Source organism: Chaetura pelagica, unplaced genomic scaffold (assembly GCF_000747805.2).
Source record: "Chaetura pelagica isolate M959 unplaced genomic scaffold, ChaPel_1.0 scaffold109, whole genome shotgun sequence".
NCBI lineage: Eukaryota > Metazoa > Chordata > Aves > Apodiformes > Apodidae > Chaetura > Chaetura pelagica.
In genome coordinates this window covers 10,996,016-11,014,946 of record NW_009970725.1, presented here as the reverse complement: position 1 = coordinate 11,014,946, position 18,931 = coordinate 10,996,016, and the positions used below count along the sequence as shown (strand labels likewise).

The following is an 18,931-nucleotide window of genomic DNA, read 5'->3' as shown; positions in this document are numbered from 1 at the left end:
CAGCCTAAAGCTAAAGTCTTTCTAACCACCAATACCAGCCTATAAGCTTTTCTCTGCCAGGGTCCAGTAGCAGATACTTAGGAAAATTATAAATTAATGTGTGTGAAGGAAAAGTAAAAAGGGTGTGTATAAAGCACTGTTTTTCCCAGTAGATCTTCCCAATTTAGCAGTCTGTTGTTCAGGGACTTCCTAAGCCAGACATTACATCTGTACAATAGCTCTTCCTGGACCCATCTCCTGTGAATTTGGTCATGTTCTCTTTGAACCTATTTTTACCTTTGGTTTTCCCATGATCCTGTGGCAATTTAATTATACATTGTGTGAAGAAATACTTCCTTTCACTGGATGTTAATCTTTAGGCCTTTAAGCCTTGCAACTAGCTGCATTCCTACCCACAGTTTTGCACTCTGAGAAATGGTGAAACATCACCTGATCAGGATTTCATAGGTCTCTCATATCTCTCCTCAGCCATCTGTTTTCTAGACCAAGAAATGTCTTTCCTTCTATGGAGCCCACACCATATCTCCAGAGATCTTTGTTGTCCCTTTTGAATTTTTTTCTGCTGTGTCACTCTGTAGCAAAATGTTTTTCACTGCTTGTCAAAGAATAAATACTACTGAGTTGAAAAGTTCTGCTCATTCCATATTTTTCAGTTTGCTGGTGCATATCATGCAAAACTATGGTGGTAAAACCATGACTTTGGCATAATTTAGTTTTCAAAAGAACTGCAAGAGGCAGGCGCTACATTAAAATGTTTGTATTCTAGGCCATTATAAAAAATATATAGATACATTCTATTATTAAAGTTTTCCAGGGACTGGTGTGGCTGAGAAGTTAATTTGAGCTTTCTTCTGCAGAGGAATTGGCTTTCCTTTCTTTTTAGTTGGAGAACCCTTCTCAACTCTAGTTTTGGTTTGCTCTGATCCTCTCAAAGGCCCAGAGCAGCAGCCATTAATTTTCTCTCTAAGTAAAACTTGATATTAAGTTCTCCCTGAAGTCTGCTGCACTCCTCCTGAGCTATCTGGATGTATCAGGTATATAGGACATTAAATTCCCCCTCAACATCCTTCCATCTGTTCACTCCCCAGCTGCAGACTAAATTCACCTGACAAAGTTTTGCTGTCACTTAGACTTGTCTAATTGGCTACTGCTCTTTAGTGGAAGGTGGAATATAAATGAAAGGGAGTTAAATGGTGCTTAGCATCCAGCTTCACTGTATCCTCAGCACTTTCATTGCTGCTTAAGCTCAAACTAAAACTAGAACTGGTAAGTGTGAAACAGCCAAAATATCACAGTGAAATGGGTCCTACCTAAGTCTGTTTTCAAGAAGAAGTGTGAGACTGTGACCAAATTAGAAGTGAAGGAGCAGCTGCATGAGTGCACAGAGTTAGTAAAAAGAAGGGGAGGCAATCTGTCCTTATTCAGTTCAGAACTATGTTATTTCTGAAGCCTAAATACTACTTATTTAAGTAACATCTACATCAATTACTTTGTAGTTTCATCATGGATTAAGACAGATGTCTGCTTCACGTGTTTTCTTGTGTTCCTCAGTGCATCAGTTTCTAGAGCTACCCTGACTGTAGTTATTTGCCTGCAGATTTTCCACTTATTTCCTCCACAATTTATTGCTTGCCATAACTGCTCTCACTGCTACCCCTACAACAGCATTAGGTGTCCTAGTCCTTACACTTCCCTCTGTTCCTTCTCTATCAGCCTCTTCACATCAGATGCCTTGGACTGCAGAATCTGGAGTGCTGTTTTACATAAAGAAAACCCAACCAAATGTAAAGCCCCAAAACTCCTCTTTCCCCTGCTTTTGCCTTTACCTTCAGGGCTTGGTCTCTGCCCTCAGAGGCTCCCAATGTAGGGGAACTATGCAAGGTGAAAGGAAGCTACACTACAGGACAGCAGCCACCACAATGAGGGTAACATAGATAGCAACTAAGAATACTAGCTTTGGTGGAGAAGAGAAGACCATTTTGAAACTGAAGGCTGAATGTGAAAAACAAAATCTCTGGACACAGGGAATGGACACTAAAATTGTAACATATGGCAGTGGTATTAGCAGGTACATAATTATGAAGAGTAATTATGAAGAAGTAATACAAAATACTTACCTAGATTAAAAATACTTATCTTCTTTATAAATTGAATGTATAATATTACATATATAGTGGACTCATTAGTATTACTATCTTAGCAATCTCACATATATCGTTTTTAAATGTGGCTTGTGAGTTTGGTTGGGTAACTTCAAAGGGCCGTGAATTTTAGAAGTTGAAAGATAAGACACTTCTTAAAATTGAGCCCTTTTAACTTCACATTAACTGATAACCTAAAATCCTGAGCTACTGACACTACAGGCTGTCTCTTGGACTAGCCTCTGGCTTTGTTAAACCACACAACAGTTAGGGGTACTTGCCTCAATTAACAGTGAGCTTGCATGGAAAAAAGAGATGTTTTTGTGTTGGCTTTCAATGAGAAAAGAAGTTTATGCTGATCATTTAAAGGAAAAGCACCTGAGTGTAATGCTGAGAGCCATGACTGCCAGTCTTAGGGGAGTGGGAGAATCTTAATAAATCCTTTCTTGCCAAGTTTCCAAGAAAAAGCTTTCTAAATATTTTATGTTTGTGTTCTACAAAGCTTTCGCAGGTTTACACGATCTAATAGTGTAACAACAGCCGTGCAAGCAGACTTGGATTTCCACGAGAACTTTGAAATAATCGACCCTCAAGAGGACAATACATGTTCTGGACAAATATCAAGACAATTTTCCCGAGATGCAAGCACCTCCACCGTTAGCATACAAGGGTCAGGAAACCATTATCATGCCTGTGCAGTAGATGATGACTTTGATACAGATTTTGATCCATCAATTTTACCTCCTCCTGACCCCTGGATTGACTCTATCACTGAAGATCCTCTGGAAGCCGTTCAAAGGTCCGTGTGCCCACGAGATGGCCACTGGTTTCTGAAGCTACTTCAGGCAGAGAGAGATCGTATGGAGGGCTGGTGCCAACAGATGGAGAGAGAAGAACGGGAAAACAACTTACCTGAAGACAGTAAGTAACTGTGTACAATAATATTGCAACTACCAAAAAAAAAGTAATATAGGTCAAATTTACTCCAGGGAATTCTGTATCATGACCTTTCTTATTTAGCTAATGAAGCTTTGGTCATGATTTTCAAAATTGCTTTATGTATGTATATAATGACTGCTATTAAAGCTGACAGGGAATGCAAATGCTTGGCACTTCTGAAACTCCACAGGTATTAGCTTTTGGGATTGCATAGTTCAATGGATAATTAGGAGATCACAGTTAGGGATCTTGTAGTATAAATGTTTCTTAACTCTCTGGTTTGAAATCACTTCTTATAATGTAAGAATTTTATTGAACAGATTTTTGTACCTTTTCATTTAATTAACATTTTAGTTGCCTTTTTAGATGGTAGTTGGCATCAAAGGCTTCAGGTGCTTCTCTCAAATTAAAGATTTCAGTTGTGCTTCCAAATTGTTCTCCCTCTCTTCCCCTCTCCAGTCTCCCTTCATCTCCCTTGCAGTTCTCATTCCTTTTTGATCTTTCCAGTAAAACAAGCTCTCCATATTCTGTGATAAAACCCACACGCATGCAAACTACATCTCAGCTGTCACCACTGCCAGAAGTATTACCCCACTTGTAAGTTAATGGGAATGCCTAGTTAGCCTTCATTAAGAAGGTTTGAGTAGCTCATGTCTCGTTCCTTTGCTCTAATTAGGGAAGAAGAGCTGAACATGTGCTTCCCTGTCCAGATTTTTTTTTTCCCAGTGAAAATAGAAGGTTTTCCCATTTCCTTCCATTACAAGGAGCAGTACTAATGATAGCTGTTGACTAGCAGATTTACCTATTGACTTTACCTATCTAGCAGATAGGTAAACCTGTGAACTTAGGGGCACATTCCTTGTGAATAAAGCTTTTTCAAATTCTAGCAGGGAGTTCCTATAAAACACTAAGGAGCAGCTGCATATAGAGAGGTCAATATTGTGTCATTTAGGCACACCTAAGCGTATTTTCCTGGATATACATATAACATTTTTCTAACCCACAAATTAGCTCCTGACAATGCAAAAACTAGTACTTCAGCTCCAGGATTGCTTCTTCCAAATTTCTAACCCTTCCTGTCAAGAAACGATAAGTAATTTGAGATGTAAAGGTTTTGATTTATGGCAGGCAGGGAATTAACACTAGCAATTTTAGTTTAGTTTAGGGTTTTTTTAATTTTAGAAATGCATGGTGAGACTCTGGAACAGGTTGCCCAGAGAGGTTGTTGATGCTGCCTCCTGGGAAGTGTTCAAGGCCAGGTTGGATGGGGGCTTGGAGCAACCTGGTCTAGTGGGAGGTGTCCCTGCCCATAGCAAGGGGCTTGGAAATAGATGATCTTTAAGGTCCCTTCCAACCCCAACCATTCTATGATTCTGTGATTCTATGAACTGATAATAATGGAAAAACCTACAGATACTTTATTTGTGCACCAAAGTAGTTGTTCACCTTGGGAAAAGAACATGAAGTGAATTTTACAAGGCTGGTACATGCAGAACATGTATATTAATGTACAGAACTTTCCCTCAGCGTCTTGGTATCGCTGATATATGATATTTTTAAAGGGCTCTTCTTCGAGCAGTTGGTGGTAGAAGTCAGTTACAGGGAAGATAAAGGAGCAGTTAGGCTGGCTATTCCAATGCCTCTTTACAGTGTACATGATGTGTCCTGAAGATTATTCTTCCTCTTCATTTTTCTCACTGGCACTTCTCGCGATCACTGGAAACAAGAGAAGGAAAGGGATCACCTGAGTTTTGTGATCACCGGTGAGGTACTGATTTTGGTGTGATGCCATCAGCAGCACGTGGCAGCTGCCTCCCACAGAGGCTGCGTGGGGCCTTCTGCAGCTGCTCAGCACACTCCGCTCTACCTGGTGCCAAGGAAAAACATATGGTCAGGGCCACACTGCCCGCTCAGCAGCACCAAAACAAAAGCCTGGCTGTTACAAACCCTGCCCCAAAATACGCCTTTTTCATACATCCCTAAACTTTGAAGAGAGGGAGAAAAGGAGCAGAAGCGGTGTGTGCGCGCTTCGGTTTTCCTAATAAAATGCAACCAGAGCAGGGAATGCACCCTTTGTTTTCAACCTGACACCCCCAGCGTGTGTTTGGCCAGATAACAAAATAACGAGAACGTGTGACAAGTGAGGTTTTCTCGATGCCACGGCAGCTGACAGAGGGCTCATCCCCCCAGTGCTACACGTAAAATGATCCGCGTTTCCTCCAGACAATGCGGCCCTTGTGCGAAACAGCTGTCTCGGGGAGACAGCTCGCTGCTGTTTGACAGTAGCTTGTATGTTACATAGATACGTTGGGTATTATCTAGCTGGGAATGAATCTAGCAGATGGGCTTGAATGTTTCTAGCTGGGAAATGGAGTCTACTGCTGTGTATAAAAACAAGCTGTGGTTCAGTGGCTGCACAATGAAATGCCAATATAGAGAGAAATGTGGCTCCCCTTCTGCCATTAATTATTTATTGTATTGTATATTCTGGTTTTATCTCAAATAATTTTCTGATAAAGCCATGGCGTGTGTAACGGGCAGATGAACAGCACTCACACTTTAAGCTAGGATACTTGATACAGTTTCCGTGTGTTTTCCTGTTACAGGGATATGGCTACAAACTCTAGGGTTTTCATAAAAGAAAAAAAAAAAAAAAAAAAAAGAGTAACGTTAGAGATATAAGGCTAAACACCTTGTGAGAATCAAGTGCTGCTTTGGATCAGGCCTCGAGTGAAACAGCTTAACTTTTTTTTTGTTTGCTTTCTCCTCAACCCTCTGCTTTGTCCTCCTGCCTCTCACCTGCAACGTTTCGTATAGTCAGGTCCTCGTTGCTGACTTTTGGCTCAGGTCTCTGGTGTAACCATTTACACACAGAATTAGCAGCAACAGGTTCCACTCCCTCTGCAGTGCTGCTAGTGAGCAGCCTCTGGCTGCTTTTTATCCCAGCTGTGGTGGACACAGGAACATACACCTGTGGCCTTGGCCTGGCTTGTGCTGGATTTTTTGCTGGTGTTTTTATTTCACATGGGGCATTCCATTTTCTGGAAGAAGCGGAGGGCTTAATTTTTCCCCCCTGTTCAGAAATGTTTATCTTTCACATGGGGTGGTAATGTGGCTTCAGTGGGAAGATAACCATCAGAAGCAAGCAGTGGGCCTGGCTCACCACAGTCAGGTGTAATGTGGGTTTAGTGGCGAGACAAGTCCGACCAATCAAATAAAAACTAAAACAGAAAACCAAGGCTCTGACAAGACATGTCATTATAGCTGTCTTGTGTGTGTATTATACTCCTCTGGGCTAGTCTGTGAACAAAGGTTGACCTCAAATCTGCAGCAACCTCGCTGCTTAGGATCAGAGTCTCTGCAAATTCAGCCAGTTCTGGCAAATCATGCAATGCTTGCACACTTTCTGTGCTTTTCTTTTGATTCAGTTTTTTTCAAAGGAAAACTTAAAGACTGAAGGCTAGAAACAAGAAATCCAAAGAATTGCTTTGGTTTTGTTTTTGTTATAGCTGTGCATGGCAAAAGAAAAGGAGTCCCATGAGTTCACTCTCAGAAAGGAAAACAGTTTGCCAGTCCTCTGCAGGGCTTCCCCAAGCCATCCTGGTCCCTGCCTCCCGGAGGAGCGAGGTGGCCTCATCCCGCAGCAGCCTGATGCAGCCTTCCAGAGGGACAGTCACGAGCCTGACGTGTGGCCGAGTCCTGCTGGAATACCCCTGGCTACGTGCCTCTGGCCATATGCCCGGCTCGTCCCTTTCTTGTTCTGGTTTTCTTTCCTCCCCAGAAGGGACTTCTCCATAAGCGAGAGTTTCTACAAGGAAAGCCAACCCCTGGCTGGAAGCCCTACCAGTGTCCAAAGGCTAGGAAGAAGAAAAAAAAAAAAAGGTTAAAAAAAAATAAAAATCTGCAAGCAAGGAAACAATCTAGTTAGGGAAAAAAAAAACCAAAACATGAACTGTACTAATAAAAGCCAAGTAAGTCAGAGAACACATGGAAACTTACTCTCAGTGAACAGCATTTGCTCATGCAGACAGCCTTACTAATTTCAATGAGATCACTCCTTTAAGTACATATGACTCAAAGCAAGGATTGCTCCTTCCATAGTTTGCTCCATTTGGCTGTTTTCTCCTTAATAGCCTAGATTAAGACCTGATCTGTAGCTTTAACTTCGAATTTCCTGGGTTTTGTCATGCTTGGCTTTATTTAAATGTAGGTCTGTCAACATGAATAGGCTAAAATGCTGGTCCATCCTGGGTTGGAAATGGATTGTGACAGCTCTATGGCAGAATTGCTTCATATGCACAGTCCCCAGCCAACATCTGCAAGGCAAATGTCAGGCTGTGTCCCTGTAATTTCTGCTATTGTTCCTGCCACTTGCTCCTGAGGCAATGAGCAAGTCGCTGGTTTTCTATTCCCTAGCTTGCACCCTGCCTACCAACCAGGTGTTTTTACATTAAGGGCATTTGGTAGTCACAGCCCTAAAGTGCCTCCTTTGTCACTTGTTAGACCCTGGGGCCTGTCAAAGTTGAAATGCAAAGGAATCAGTTGGTGCTGTAAGGTCAAGTAATGCTGCTGCTCCTCAAAAACCCCGTGACTTCTGTGTGATGCCTCTTCACATCACTTCAGGTGGTTTTTATTGTTGTTTTCCTATATTTTGTTATCCTTGTTACACACACAGTCTCCTTCCAAGGTAGAGCAGGTGACAATATCAATTTTTTTTTTCGTTTGTGTTTGCAATTCTTTTTTGTTGTTTCATATCTTTTCCCGAGAAGATAGGGAAGGGGGAGATACATAACGCTCTACAATCCCCAAGTAGGTCCTATGTAGTTCTTAGAAACAAGGAGAAGCAAAAACTTACTGCTTGAACAGCACATAGTCTAAGTCTGTATTTAAGAACATTTTAAAAGGAGACTAGGTTGGGGAGCTTAGAGACACAAAGACTAGCATGTGTCCATCCTAGAATAAAATTCCGTGACCCCTGGTCAAGAACAATAATAGGAGGAAGCATACCACAATAGCTGTATTGTATCAAAATAGCTACACCGAAACAGTTCTTCCAGAATAGATATAACTGTCTATTTCTTAAAACTCATCACAGGAGAGAACTGGGTTTAAAAGGAAAAAAGGTCAAAGCAAGGAGAGGAGGGTAGGGGGAAAAATATATATAAAAAAATAATGCAGGGAAAATTCAAACTACAAAAACAAAACACTGCAGTACATACACTTCTCCCCCTGGGGAAGGGGTGACAGCAAAGCATATGATGGATGTTAATAATGTTGCTTAATGCATTACTGGAAGGCATTCAGATCCGCCAGTGCTGAGTGTGCTGTATAACCCAGTATGGAATAGAAAGCAGACATGATTAACATTAGATAGGTGTTTAAATCTGTTATGATTGCATCTTGATGGGGCGGTATTTTTTGTTGTTGCTTGATTTTATGCATTTTGTTTGTATCCTATTAGCTGAACACATCAATTTGAATGTTTATATCTTTTTCTCCTGTACCCTATCTCCCTTGCTGTTAAAGATTTCTCTCATTCTTTTTCTCTTGTGTTATGAGCATTATCTTTGCAATTCCATTTATTTACTTGGTATTTGACTTCAAATCTTGCAGGCTTTTCTCCTAAGAAAGTATCAGTCTGTTTTTACTTTTTGTTTTTTTACAATACCTTGGCCTTTCTCTATAGCACTGTTTTTCACTGAGTAAGCAAAATGAGTACTCTGGCTTGAAACAGTAAAAGCAAAAGCAACCTGAGTTTGGAAACAAGACTTAGGCTATTGATAGGGCTTTGTGCCTTCTGGAGAGATTCCTTTCAGTCTTTTGCATGCTTTGTCTTTCCCCCCTCCCACCCCCAACTTCCGTGACAGAGTTGGTTGTTGACGAGTTGCACATTAACAGACCGCTTGCTTTTGAGGGGCAAGGAATCAGTGACACTTGACTAGATACAGCCACAGCTACAGCAGAGGTGACAACAATAGGGAACAGCATCAGCATGCATCCCACAGTCAGCTGAGATGATGGTTTTTAGGCAAATAGCCAGTCGCTAGGCAGCCAAGGACAAGGACTTTCTTTTCCCTCTGCTGAGATCTCTGAATATTAAGCTCTTCTTCCCCCAAAGAAAGAGGCACATTCCCATCCATCACCAACAAGGTGTATTTACATTTCTTCATGCTTGGGATGCGATTTCCAGCTTGGGTGGTGCAGGTTTCCCAGAAGATCCTTGCCTCATCTTCTTGTGTCTCAAGAAGTCGAGAGTCCATTTTTTCTCCCCTTCTCAAGTCTTGGGAAGTGTCAGAGTGGCCAAGCTCCAGATGAGGCAGCTGTTCCCAAATATACTCAGTGGGAAGAGTTTTCATAACAATAGGAACCACATGAAAGCTCCTGGAGTAGCTCCTCCTACTATTGAAGAGTCCTTTCAGTTGAGTGGTTTGCATATTGGGTTGCATAAATGACTAGACACACCAAGGGGTCCATTTGCAGCACTGTGCGCATAGAATTAGACACGCAAGCCTTGCTAACAATAATGAGAGTTGTGTGCAAAACTCTCTGCGCAATATGCTGAAAATATTCTGCTTAGTGAATCTTGCAGCTCACGGCTATTTCCTGGCAATGCTGAGCTGACTTCTGGGAACAAAATGAAAGTCTGGGCTCTGTGTGTGTTCACAGAGCTCTTTCCTTTAATTTAAAAAAAAAAAAAAAAAAAAAAAAAGAGGAAAAAACACCTTCTTTTTCCCCTCCCCTTCCCCTTTGTGTGTCTACAGTATAAATGAACTCCACATCCCACTTTTCCTTCAGCAGCCTTAAGGAGCAAGCTTTAAGGCTGCTGAAGGAAAAGCCAGTTGCCTCGGAGGAGCAGAACACAGATTTCTCGTACTACTGTGTGTCTGGTGTTTGTGCCAGACTGCTTAGCATGTGGCTATGCAAGTGAATCCCTTGGAGAGGCCTTTCTCTTAGCAAACACTGCATGGTGGCATCCTAGAAAAAAAAAAAAAAAAAAAAAAAAGAGTGAACAGACTCTCTCTTTCTCCCTCCCCTTCCCCTTTGTGTGTCTACAGTATAAATGAACTCCACATCCCACTTTTCCTTCAGCAGCCTTAAGGAGCAAGCTTTAAGGCTGCTGAAGGAAAAGCCAGTTGCCTCGGAGGAGCAGAACACAGATTTCTCGTACTACTGTGTGTCTGGTGTTTGTGCCAGACTGCTTAGCATGTGGCTATGCAAGTGAATCCCTTGGAGAGGCCTTTCTCTTAGCAAACACTGCATGGTGGCATCCTAGCTGCAAGCTGACAACATGCTCTGCTGTAGGTCACAGACCCTAAAAATATTTTCAAGGTTTTATTTATTTATCATATATCTATTCCTTTTTCATTGTGGTAAGTCAAAAGACTAAGCAGTATTTTCCCAGTGGAGCTCTGCTAACATTGTGTTAGATTTTATATAAAAAGTGACTGTGCCCAAGGGATGGGGTACAGAGGGTGGCAGCTGAGGACTAGTATCGCTTCCAGGTTCTACCAACAATTCACTCACCTTGAACAGGCCACCTTATCTCTTTGTTTTTCCTGTTCCTCTCTCACCTGCCTCATGTATCCAGACTGTAAATTTGTCGTGGGAAAATGGCTGTGTTTATATGAGGGCCGGGAAAATGCAAATATCTGTGAGTAGAAATGGTAGTGAAAATTGTGACACAGTGGCTGTCATGTATGTTTCTCATTAAATAGGAGTTTCTGGGTTTTTTTTAATTAATTGAAATTAATTTTTAAATCATTATTTAACCACAGAATTGGGGGATAATAAGTTGGTTCAGTTGAGAGGGAAAATTAATGATGCAGCCAGATACATTAATGATGCCAGCCTGTTTCATGGAAGACAGTGCATATAGCATAGTTGTTTTGTTTCCTGAGCACTGAAAGTCTCAAACAATCCAGTAGCTCCTTTCTTGCTCACAGCATCAATTTTGTTTTAAAATCAGCAGTCCCCAAAATCTCTCTCTTTTTTTCTGGATTCACTGTCTTACTGCCAGTAGAGGCCATGTCTGTCTTTTCACTTTGTTTCTGTGTGCCTGCTTCTTCTTTCCTGCTTCTTTTTTCACGCTTCTTTTTTCACACACACATGTACACATACACACACTCCCCCTGAACCGAAACTCAGCAAAGCTCCAGGGAAATGCAGGTCCCTGAGTACACTAGTGTATGCCTCCGTTTCAGGCAGCATATTCCCAACTACCCTTTGCAGCAGTAAAAACCCACTATTTCAGTGAGGTTGAATGCAACCAAAGCCATGTGAGTTTCTGTTTTATTGAAAGGCATTTACTACAGGCTGTCTTCTGGTTCACTGCAGCCATGCACAGCACTCAGTCAGTCCAAAGAGACCACAAGTACCCAGCTGTCTGTACAAAGGAGTCCCCCGACCATGCAGGAGCTGGGCTAGGACACTCTGATGCCTCCCTCCAGGTTACCAGCAAGGAGAAGCCAAAGTGTGATTGCTCCTTGAAGTATGCCTGGGCATCTGGAATCAAAGGCAGAAGCTGCTTCAAATTGAGTTCCTGGAGTATATTCAGAAGGTCTGAATTAGATCATTGGTGTGCATTAAAATCACCATTCCTTTTCTAGGGCTCAGATTGAGCAACACTCAGCTAAACCTGAAGGCAGGGCACCCAGTTGCTAAGCCAGGTGGCATGAATGCTGGTAGATGCAGTGTTTTCCAAACAGCATAGATGGCATCTCAGGGTTTGAAAGCTGTGTGTCCTTGCACAGGGAACTGAGTTTGTGTTCAAAGCCTGAGCCTGTGTCATGGTGATGACGAGAGGTGTAAGTTCAGGTAAGAGGTTGCAAAAGCTTTTGATCAGCAATGTTTATATTGCCCTGGAAATGCTGCTTGCTGGTTACAACTGGTCTTACTGGAGGAATGAGAGTAAAATGAAGCAACAGACCTTAGATTTATAAGCTTCTCTCTAATCCACAATGGAAAGATAACATGCTTTTTGAAACCAGAGCAGACTACTGCACAGCTTTCTTCTCTTTTTTTATGGGCCTTTAGTTGCCTGCAGCAAAGAAAACATCGTGACTTATGTTTCTTCTTCTCTCAGTTCTAGGGAAAATTCGAACTGCAGTGGGCAGTGCACAGCTTCTCATGGCCCAGAAATTTTACCAGTTCAGAGAGCTTTGCGAAGAAAACCTGGTATGTAACTTTTCTTCTAGACACTGTTGTGTGCCTTTTGCTAATCCCATGAATAATCCTACCTAAACTAGACAGATTTTCTGACTAATACGGTAGTTTTTCCAGTAAAGGTATTAATATGAATTTGGGAGTAACTCTGCAAAACTTGGTGGAGTCAGCATGAATTTCACAATATCTTGAGAGCCTTAAAATAACGAGGAGCAAAAAGCTTTGAGTGAAATATCATTGTGTCTCTGCTACTGACTTCAGAGCAGCAAGGATCTGTCCCCTTGCCTCTGAGGTCATTTTGCATGAGCACAGAAATATCTGGGTAAAAGACCTTAAGGTCATTCAGGGTGGACCGGAAGTCTCAGGAGTGGAGCTTTCCCATATAACCCAAATGCTGCCTGTATTGAACAAGACACAAGTACCAGGGAATCACACAATGGAAGTGGGTGCTTCATGTTCCACAACATCAGTAGTAGAAGGGAGAAAAGTAATTTCCAGAGTGCTAAAATGGCAAAGACAGAAAGAGCCATTATGTTGTTGTTGTTATTATTATTACTGTATGTAATCGGTATGTGCTACTACTATCATTATTATTTGCAATTTTATGCTTTTAGTAGTAGTAGAATCAGAATTCTATTCCTGTTGATAAATAAAAATACATTTCATACCATGTATCTAAAGCAGTATTCTCAAAAATACTTAGAGCACTTACAAAAATTTTCAAATGTTTTAATTAGCAATCCATCCTTGCATAGTAAATACAATGCATTTAATTCCCCAGTTTGGGATAAATTGCTAGAAGCCCAGAAAGCACAGAGCACTATGCTCTGTGAGCAGAGAATAAGGAAGGGAAGGCAAACCCTGTGATGATCACCGGAATGGGTTCACCATCTTCCACATCACTTCCAGTTCTCTAAAAATGAAGCCCCAAAATTAAAATCTGCCTGAGTGGATAAATGTAACAGAAAACCTTCCAATTCTTAATATAAAAACTGAAAAAGCATTCTGGTTGCACATCTTTGTAAGTAAAGGCCTACAACTGGGCAACCTGCTAGTGTCCAGCACTGAAAAACTAGGAATCCAGGTAAAAATTCTGTTGTCCTTTTGAATCTAAAATATCTACCTTATTGTTTTCAATAATTGCTGCTTTGGTGGTATAATCATCCCACCAAAATAATTTTGTCATTGTTGCTCTAAAAAGCACAAATCTTTAGAAATTTCTTAAGGCAAGCAACTGACTCTTTTGTGTTTATTGCTTCTGGTGAGGGAGAAAACTTGCACCAAGTAAAACTCGAACCACTTCAAATAACATTCAGGGGTCTAATAATTATTATATCTTCTTCATTAATAACAACATATCAATATAATCTTACAAGGCCTCAGCATCCATTAAGTATTTCTGACTCAGAATGGTGTGGGTAGGGTTAGGATATCACCGGATGTGCCTAGGAATGTCCCTAGGCAGATCCTGCCACGGGGGACCTGCCACCTGCCCTTTCCCTGTGGTCCATGGGGGGTAGCCACTGCCTTCCCTGAGCGGGGGCACAACAGCTTGACACAGAGCCAGACTCCTCACAAAAGTCCCCCACCAGTAAGTAACATTCTGTTTTGTTTCTCTCTCTGTGGCTCACCAATCACTTGGATATGCTGAAACTGCTTTGCTAGCGAGATTCATAGCCATTTGCACAAATGCTTTACATTAAGAGGTACTAAAGCCAACGTGTTTTTTTTCTTCTGTTGTACAGAATCCTAATGCACATCCACGGCCGACCTCCCAGGATTTAGCAGGGTTTTGGGATATGCTGCAGTTGTCCATAGAAAATATTAGTATGAAATTTGATGAACTTCATCAATTAAAGGCCAATAATTGGAAACAGATGGATCCTCATGACAAGAAGGTAGAACATTGTAGATTTTGTATGCTTCATTTAAAACCCTGCACAAATACTGGACAGATTAAATAGGCCTCTGTGTTACAGCGTTGACGTTAAAAATGTGAAATGAAGCTCATATCAAATTAATTTCATTGTAATAACAATGTTTACATAATAATCATCTGGGATATTATCTGTAATATGTTTCAGGCATATTTTTAAACCAAATCTGTCTTTGTGAATCGGATAATGGGAATGTGGAACTTTGTTAAGCTTTACATTTAATCATATTAGATGATCAATCGTTGGAAGGAACTGCCTTATATATTTATTCTAAAATTAAATAAATCACATTTGCGGTTCATATTATTGCATATAGCAAGAGTTCTAGGTTGTGTTACTGAAAAAACTAGGGAAGCACTGTAACCATCACTGACTTTGGTAACCAGATTACAAGCAGAGAGATATAAAAAATATGCCTTCCAAAATGTTACACAAAAATACTTCTGCTTTTTTTTTTTTTTTTTTTTTTTTTTGTCTGTTTGCTTTTTTGTTTATTTTGGGTTTTTTTTAATGGGTAATTTCATAATCAGGTTCATTTTGCTGGTAGTGTTGTTTACCTAAGGTGGCATAAAAATCATCTGGAGCTTTGGTGTTTTTTTTTAAATGTAGTCTTCTTCTATCACCATGAAAAACTATGCCATCTCCAAGTGTGAGCCACATTCCACTTTCCATTCTCATTTGGCACCATTGCCTTATTTTTCTCCTTACTATCCGCATCGAGACAGACAGCACTTGGGTGAGACAAAATACACAAATGTTTTAGAAAACTCTTAGACAGACCCATTCCTAGAGGAATCAACAGTTTAATGTCGCACTCATATAGGTATATAATTTGATGGCTGATTTTCCACTGTGGCTGGTCTGGTACCGATTAATAGAGCCAACAGGTAGGGTCTCTGGAAGGAGGAGGAACATGACTTACAGGTACAGTGGCTCAGGCAGGAGTCCAGGCTGCCCCAGCAGAGGGTCAGCTGGCTGACGATGACCAAAGCAGTGTTTTCTTTCAGACCAATAACCACAGTAATATCACACCCCATCTATCTTGCAGCAGGAAGTTTGCAAAGGCAGTGCTGGTAGCACTCTCCCTCCTCCTGTTTAAGACTAAATTCTCATTCCTGACTTAGGAGTGCCATGTTCACATAATGTATGCACGAGTGTGTTTTGTAGGGGAATTAATGGGAATGTGTTTTACTAAGCCAAGGAACTGAAGGCAAGTCATTTTTTTATCTTCCTTTTTTTTTTTTTTTCCCCAGTATCTGTCAGAAAAGGAAGTTAAAACCAGCAGGCATGCATGCACAGAAACGCTGGTGTATGGTCTTTCATTAGCTTTTACAGTAAAGTGGGTAGGCTGAGTGTTTGCAATTTCAGCAGTAAGAAATGAGAGCTTTCCTTATAAAAAAAATAAAATAAAATGTGCCTTTGCTTTACTTCTGAAAAACATTTCAAAGAGTTTTGAACAAAAAGACTATAATGGGTTAAAGGAAGTTAAGTAGTTCTGAAGAAAGGGACCTACAGTAGGACAGTAAAGATGTTAAAGAATTACACTGATGTTGTTCCTGTTTCAACAGCATTTGTCTATGATTTTAGATGGAACAGATCATCTCCTATTTTTTAAAAAAGGATTTAAAAAAAAAAAAAAAAAGAAGAAGAAAAAAACTTTCTGTGGAATTGATATTTGCAGTTGCCTTTGGCCTTTGCCACTGGGCCCTTTCTAAGCAGCATAGATTAATCCCTGGACGGAGAGAAAAAGTGAAGTATGAATAAGTGTAACTAAGCACCTTTATATTTCAAGCCATGGAAGCTGTTGTGAGCAGCATGAGAGAAAACGAAAGGGCAGAATGGAACCTTTGTAGTGTGATAAAATCCCTTCGCTCAGAGACCATGTTCACAGTTGGAAGGGGATGTAACTTGAAAGACAATCTAATTAACTTGACAAAGTCTTTGTGGCTGCCTGAAATTCAGGCCTGAATACACTTCTTTTTCAGGAGAGATCCCTCTCTGAGGGTTTTTTTTTTTATTGGGTTTTGTGTGTGTGTGTGTGTGTGTGTGTGTGTGCATGCACCGGGATATGCTTGAAAGTCCTCCTTTTTGATCACGTAACTGGAGCTAGCTGCCACTGTGATGATTAATGCATGTTCTCTTAACGGTTTTTAGGTTCTTCCTACCCGTTTTTTTTTTTTCTATTTCTAGCTGATTGTACTTTGTCATGCCTGTTTAGCAGGAGAATAGAGTTTATGAGCTTGCACAGTGAGACCCAAAGTGTGGGCCTTTTGAGTAGCAATGAAGCCACTACAAAAAAAAAAAATACATGTAAACCTACGGTGTTTTTTTAAAAAATATTTATTTTGCTGCACCACCTGCAGGCAGCTAGTTCCCATCTGCAGCTGGGAACGCCAGAGCCATGGTGTCCCCTTGTTGCCAGAGCACCTAGCGTTATGCACGTATAGGAGGGTGTCCCAGGAGTCGGGGCCCTGCAGAGTGGCTCTGCCGAGAGCGGCGTTCTCTCCTTCCCAGCCACGGGCGGCCGCGCTGGTGGCGGGAGGGAGCGTCCGAGATGCTCTCCTGTCCAGCCCCTGGCACCAGGAGGAGACGCCTGGATCCCCCCACCCCGGGGAGCTGCACAGGGAGTCGGGGCCTTGCAGAGTGGCTCTGCCGAGAGCGGCGTTCTCTCCTTCCCAGCCACGGGCGGCCGCGCTGGTGGCGGGAGGCAGCGTCCGAGATGCTCTCCTGTCCAGCCCCTGGCACCAGGAGGAGACGCCTGGATCCCCCCACCCCGGGGAGCTGCACTAAGCAGGTGGTGGTGGGGACCTGGGCCCTGGCAGCACCGGGCGTCTCACACGCACCGTCCCTGAGGAGAAGTAGCTGTGCGGCCAGCCCTTTCCCTCCCCTTTACCCTTGCCCTGTGTTTATGAACCCCTGACCACAAAAGCCAGTTCACTGAAGACAGAAAGGCAGATAAGAACTAACAAACCTTAGGTAAAATGTGTGTTCTAACTACTGACATATCCTAGTTTTTCCCGCCTTTCCCTGAGAAGCTGTATAATGCCATTAACCTTCTGCTTTGATCAGGAGAGAAGGGTCCCTCCTCCAGTGCCAAAGAAGCCATCGAAAGGTCAGGTGCCACTCATACGAGAACGCTCTCTGGAAAGCTCGCAGCGTCAAGAGGCCCGGAAACGGCTGATGGCTGCCAAGCGCGCTGCATCGGTCCGCCAGAACTCAGCTACCGAGAGCGCCGAAAGCATTGAGATATACATCCCCGAAGCCCAGACCAGGCTATGAAGGGATCCAACTGGGAGGACTCTCTCTGGCAAGACAAGCGTCATGTATAATCTGCCCCTCTAGGCTCCTGCTCAAGGTCACCACGAAGTATTTGTACCTCCTCCTCTCCTCTCGCTCTCTCTCCCCTCCTCTCCCTCCCCCTCTCTCTGTACACAGCTGCCCCGATGCTCCCAGTGAACTCCACTGCCGTGGCGTAGTTGTTGGTCCTCCGAGAGATGTCCTCTAATCACCCACGCTTTCTGAAGGTTCACCCATGTCATCATGATGCTTTGTCACATGTACTGATGCTACCACTTTGCCTCATGTAAACGAGTACAATCTTTTTTTTTCTTTCTGTTTGAAACAAATAAACGCGGCGCTCACACTTCCACACACCCGTGCACCTGTACAGTAGATGCTCCATTTAACTTACTCATGATCTTTAGTTGATCTAAAGCTAGTCTGTTACCCAGTGTACAGCAATATCAAACTGTAGGGGACTTTGGAAATTTCAGTCACACAGGGTGATCCTTTTGGACTCTGCCGTCTTCCTCACAAAAGATGAAAGCAGCTATGACTTGGATTCCCTTCTTTTTATTACTGGTTTTTGTTTGGTTTTTTTTTAAGCAGATGGCGCACTTTATTCTAAACCTCCGAATTACACCTTCTCACCTGAATTTAAGGAGTCACGCAAGGGGAGGGGGCTGGGGCGGGAGTGGGGAGGGGGGGAGAAAAAAAACCACACAGATCTATGGGGGTGAAAAAGCGGAAATATATCCCGCAGGTGGGGTGGCGAGGAATAGAAAAGATTCTGTGGAAAGATACCTGCACACTCACAGCTGCACAAACTGCCTCATTTTTATTTCATCAATCACTACTTAAACATTTCAATCAGCAGAAGATTGTAAATTCGATCTTCCAGGGAAATAATCTATTTTGAAAGACAATAAAAGAGTGAAAAGGAAGGAGATAAGAAGCAATGACAGTTGAAGAGAGAATATAAAAGAAGGATTTTCTTGTCCAAGTATTAAGAATTTTTTAAATTGTACTGTATTGTCAATTCCTCTTGTATTGTATTGTATGGATTATATTGGTTTAAAAAAAAAAATATATAGAAAAAAAAGAAAAAATAGAAAAAAAAGAAGAAAAAGCCTGGTTTTGTTGATGTCTGAATCTCGGTGGGACCATCCGATCTCACACATCCACACAGCCACACACAGACACCTGTAGGCGAATTGCTGTACATGGAGCCTCTGATGCTTTTCCAGGCCAGACTTGCTTTGCTCTATCCACAGCCAGTTGTATGCTACAGTTCAGACTGCTCATCACCAAACAGTCCATATCTAGGAGTAACTTTCTAATTCAGCCTCCTCTTAACAGTATAAAAGACCCATTTGAAGAAGAACAATAAAGTTTTTTTCACAAGTTACAGGATCAATATGAACTTATTTTTTTTCATGACAAGCCTTCCTACCCTGTCTTTTGCCATTGTTT

General features: G+C 41.9%; 1 protein-coding gene across 1 annotated transcript in view; it reads left to right on the top strand.

Annotated features, from left to right (window-relative positions):
- The window catches only part of DLGAP1 (discs, large (Drosophila) homolog-associated protein 1), a 139,668-nt gene extending 121,135 nt beyond the window's left edge, over positions 1-18,533 (top strand). Inside the window, 4 exon segments of the mRNA XM_010006858.1 lie at positions 2,644-3,062; positions 12,163-12,254; positions 13,988-14,140; positions 17,249-18,533. Of these exon segments, the coding sequence (XP_010005160.1) occupies positions 2,644-3,062; positions 12,163-12,254; positions 13,988-14,140; positions 17,249-17,458 (874 nt within the window). The 3' untranslated portion in view covers positions 17,459-18,533.
- Positions 18,534-18,931: the final 398 nt, after the last annotated feature.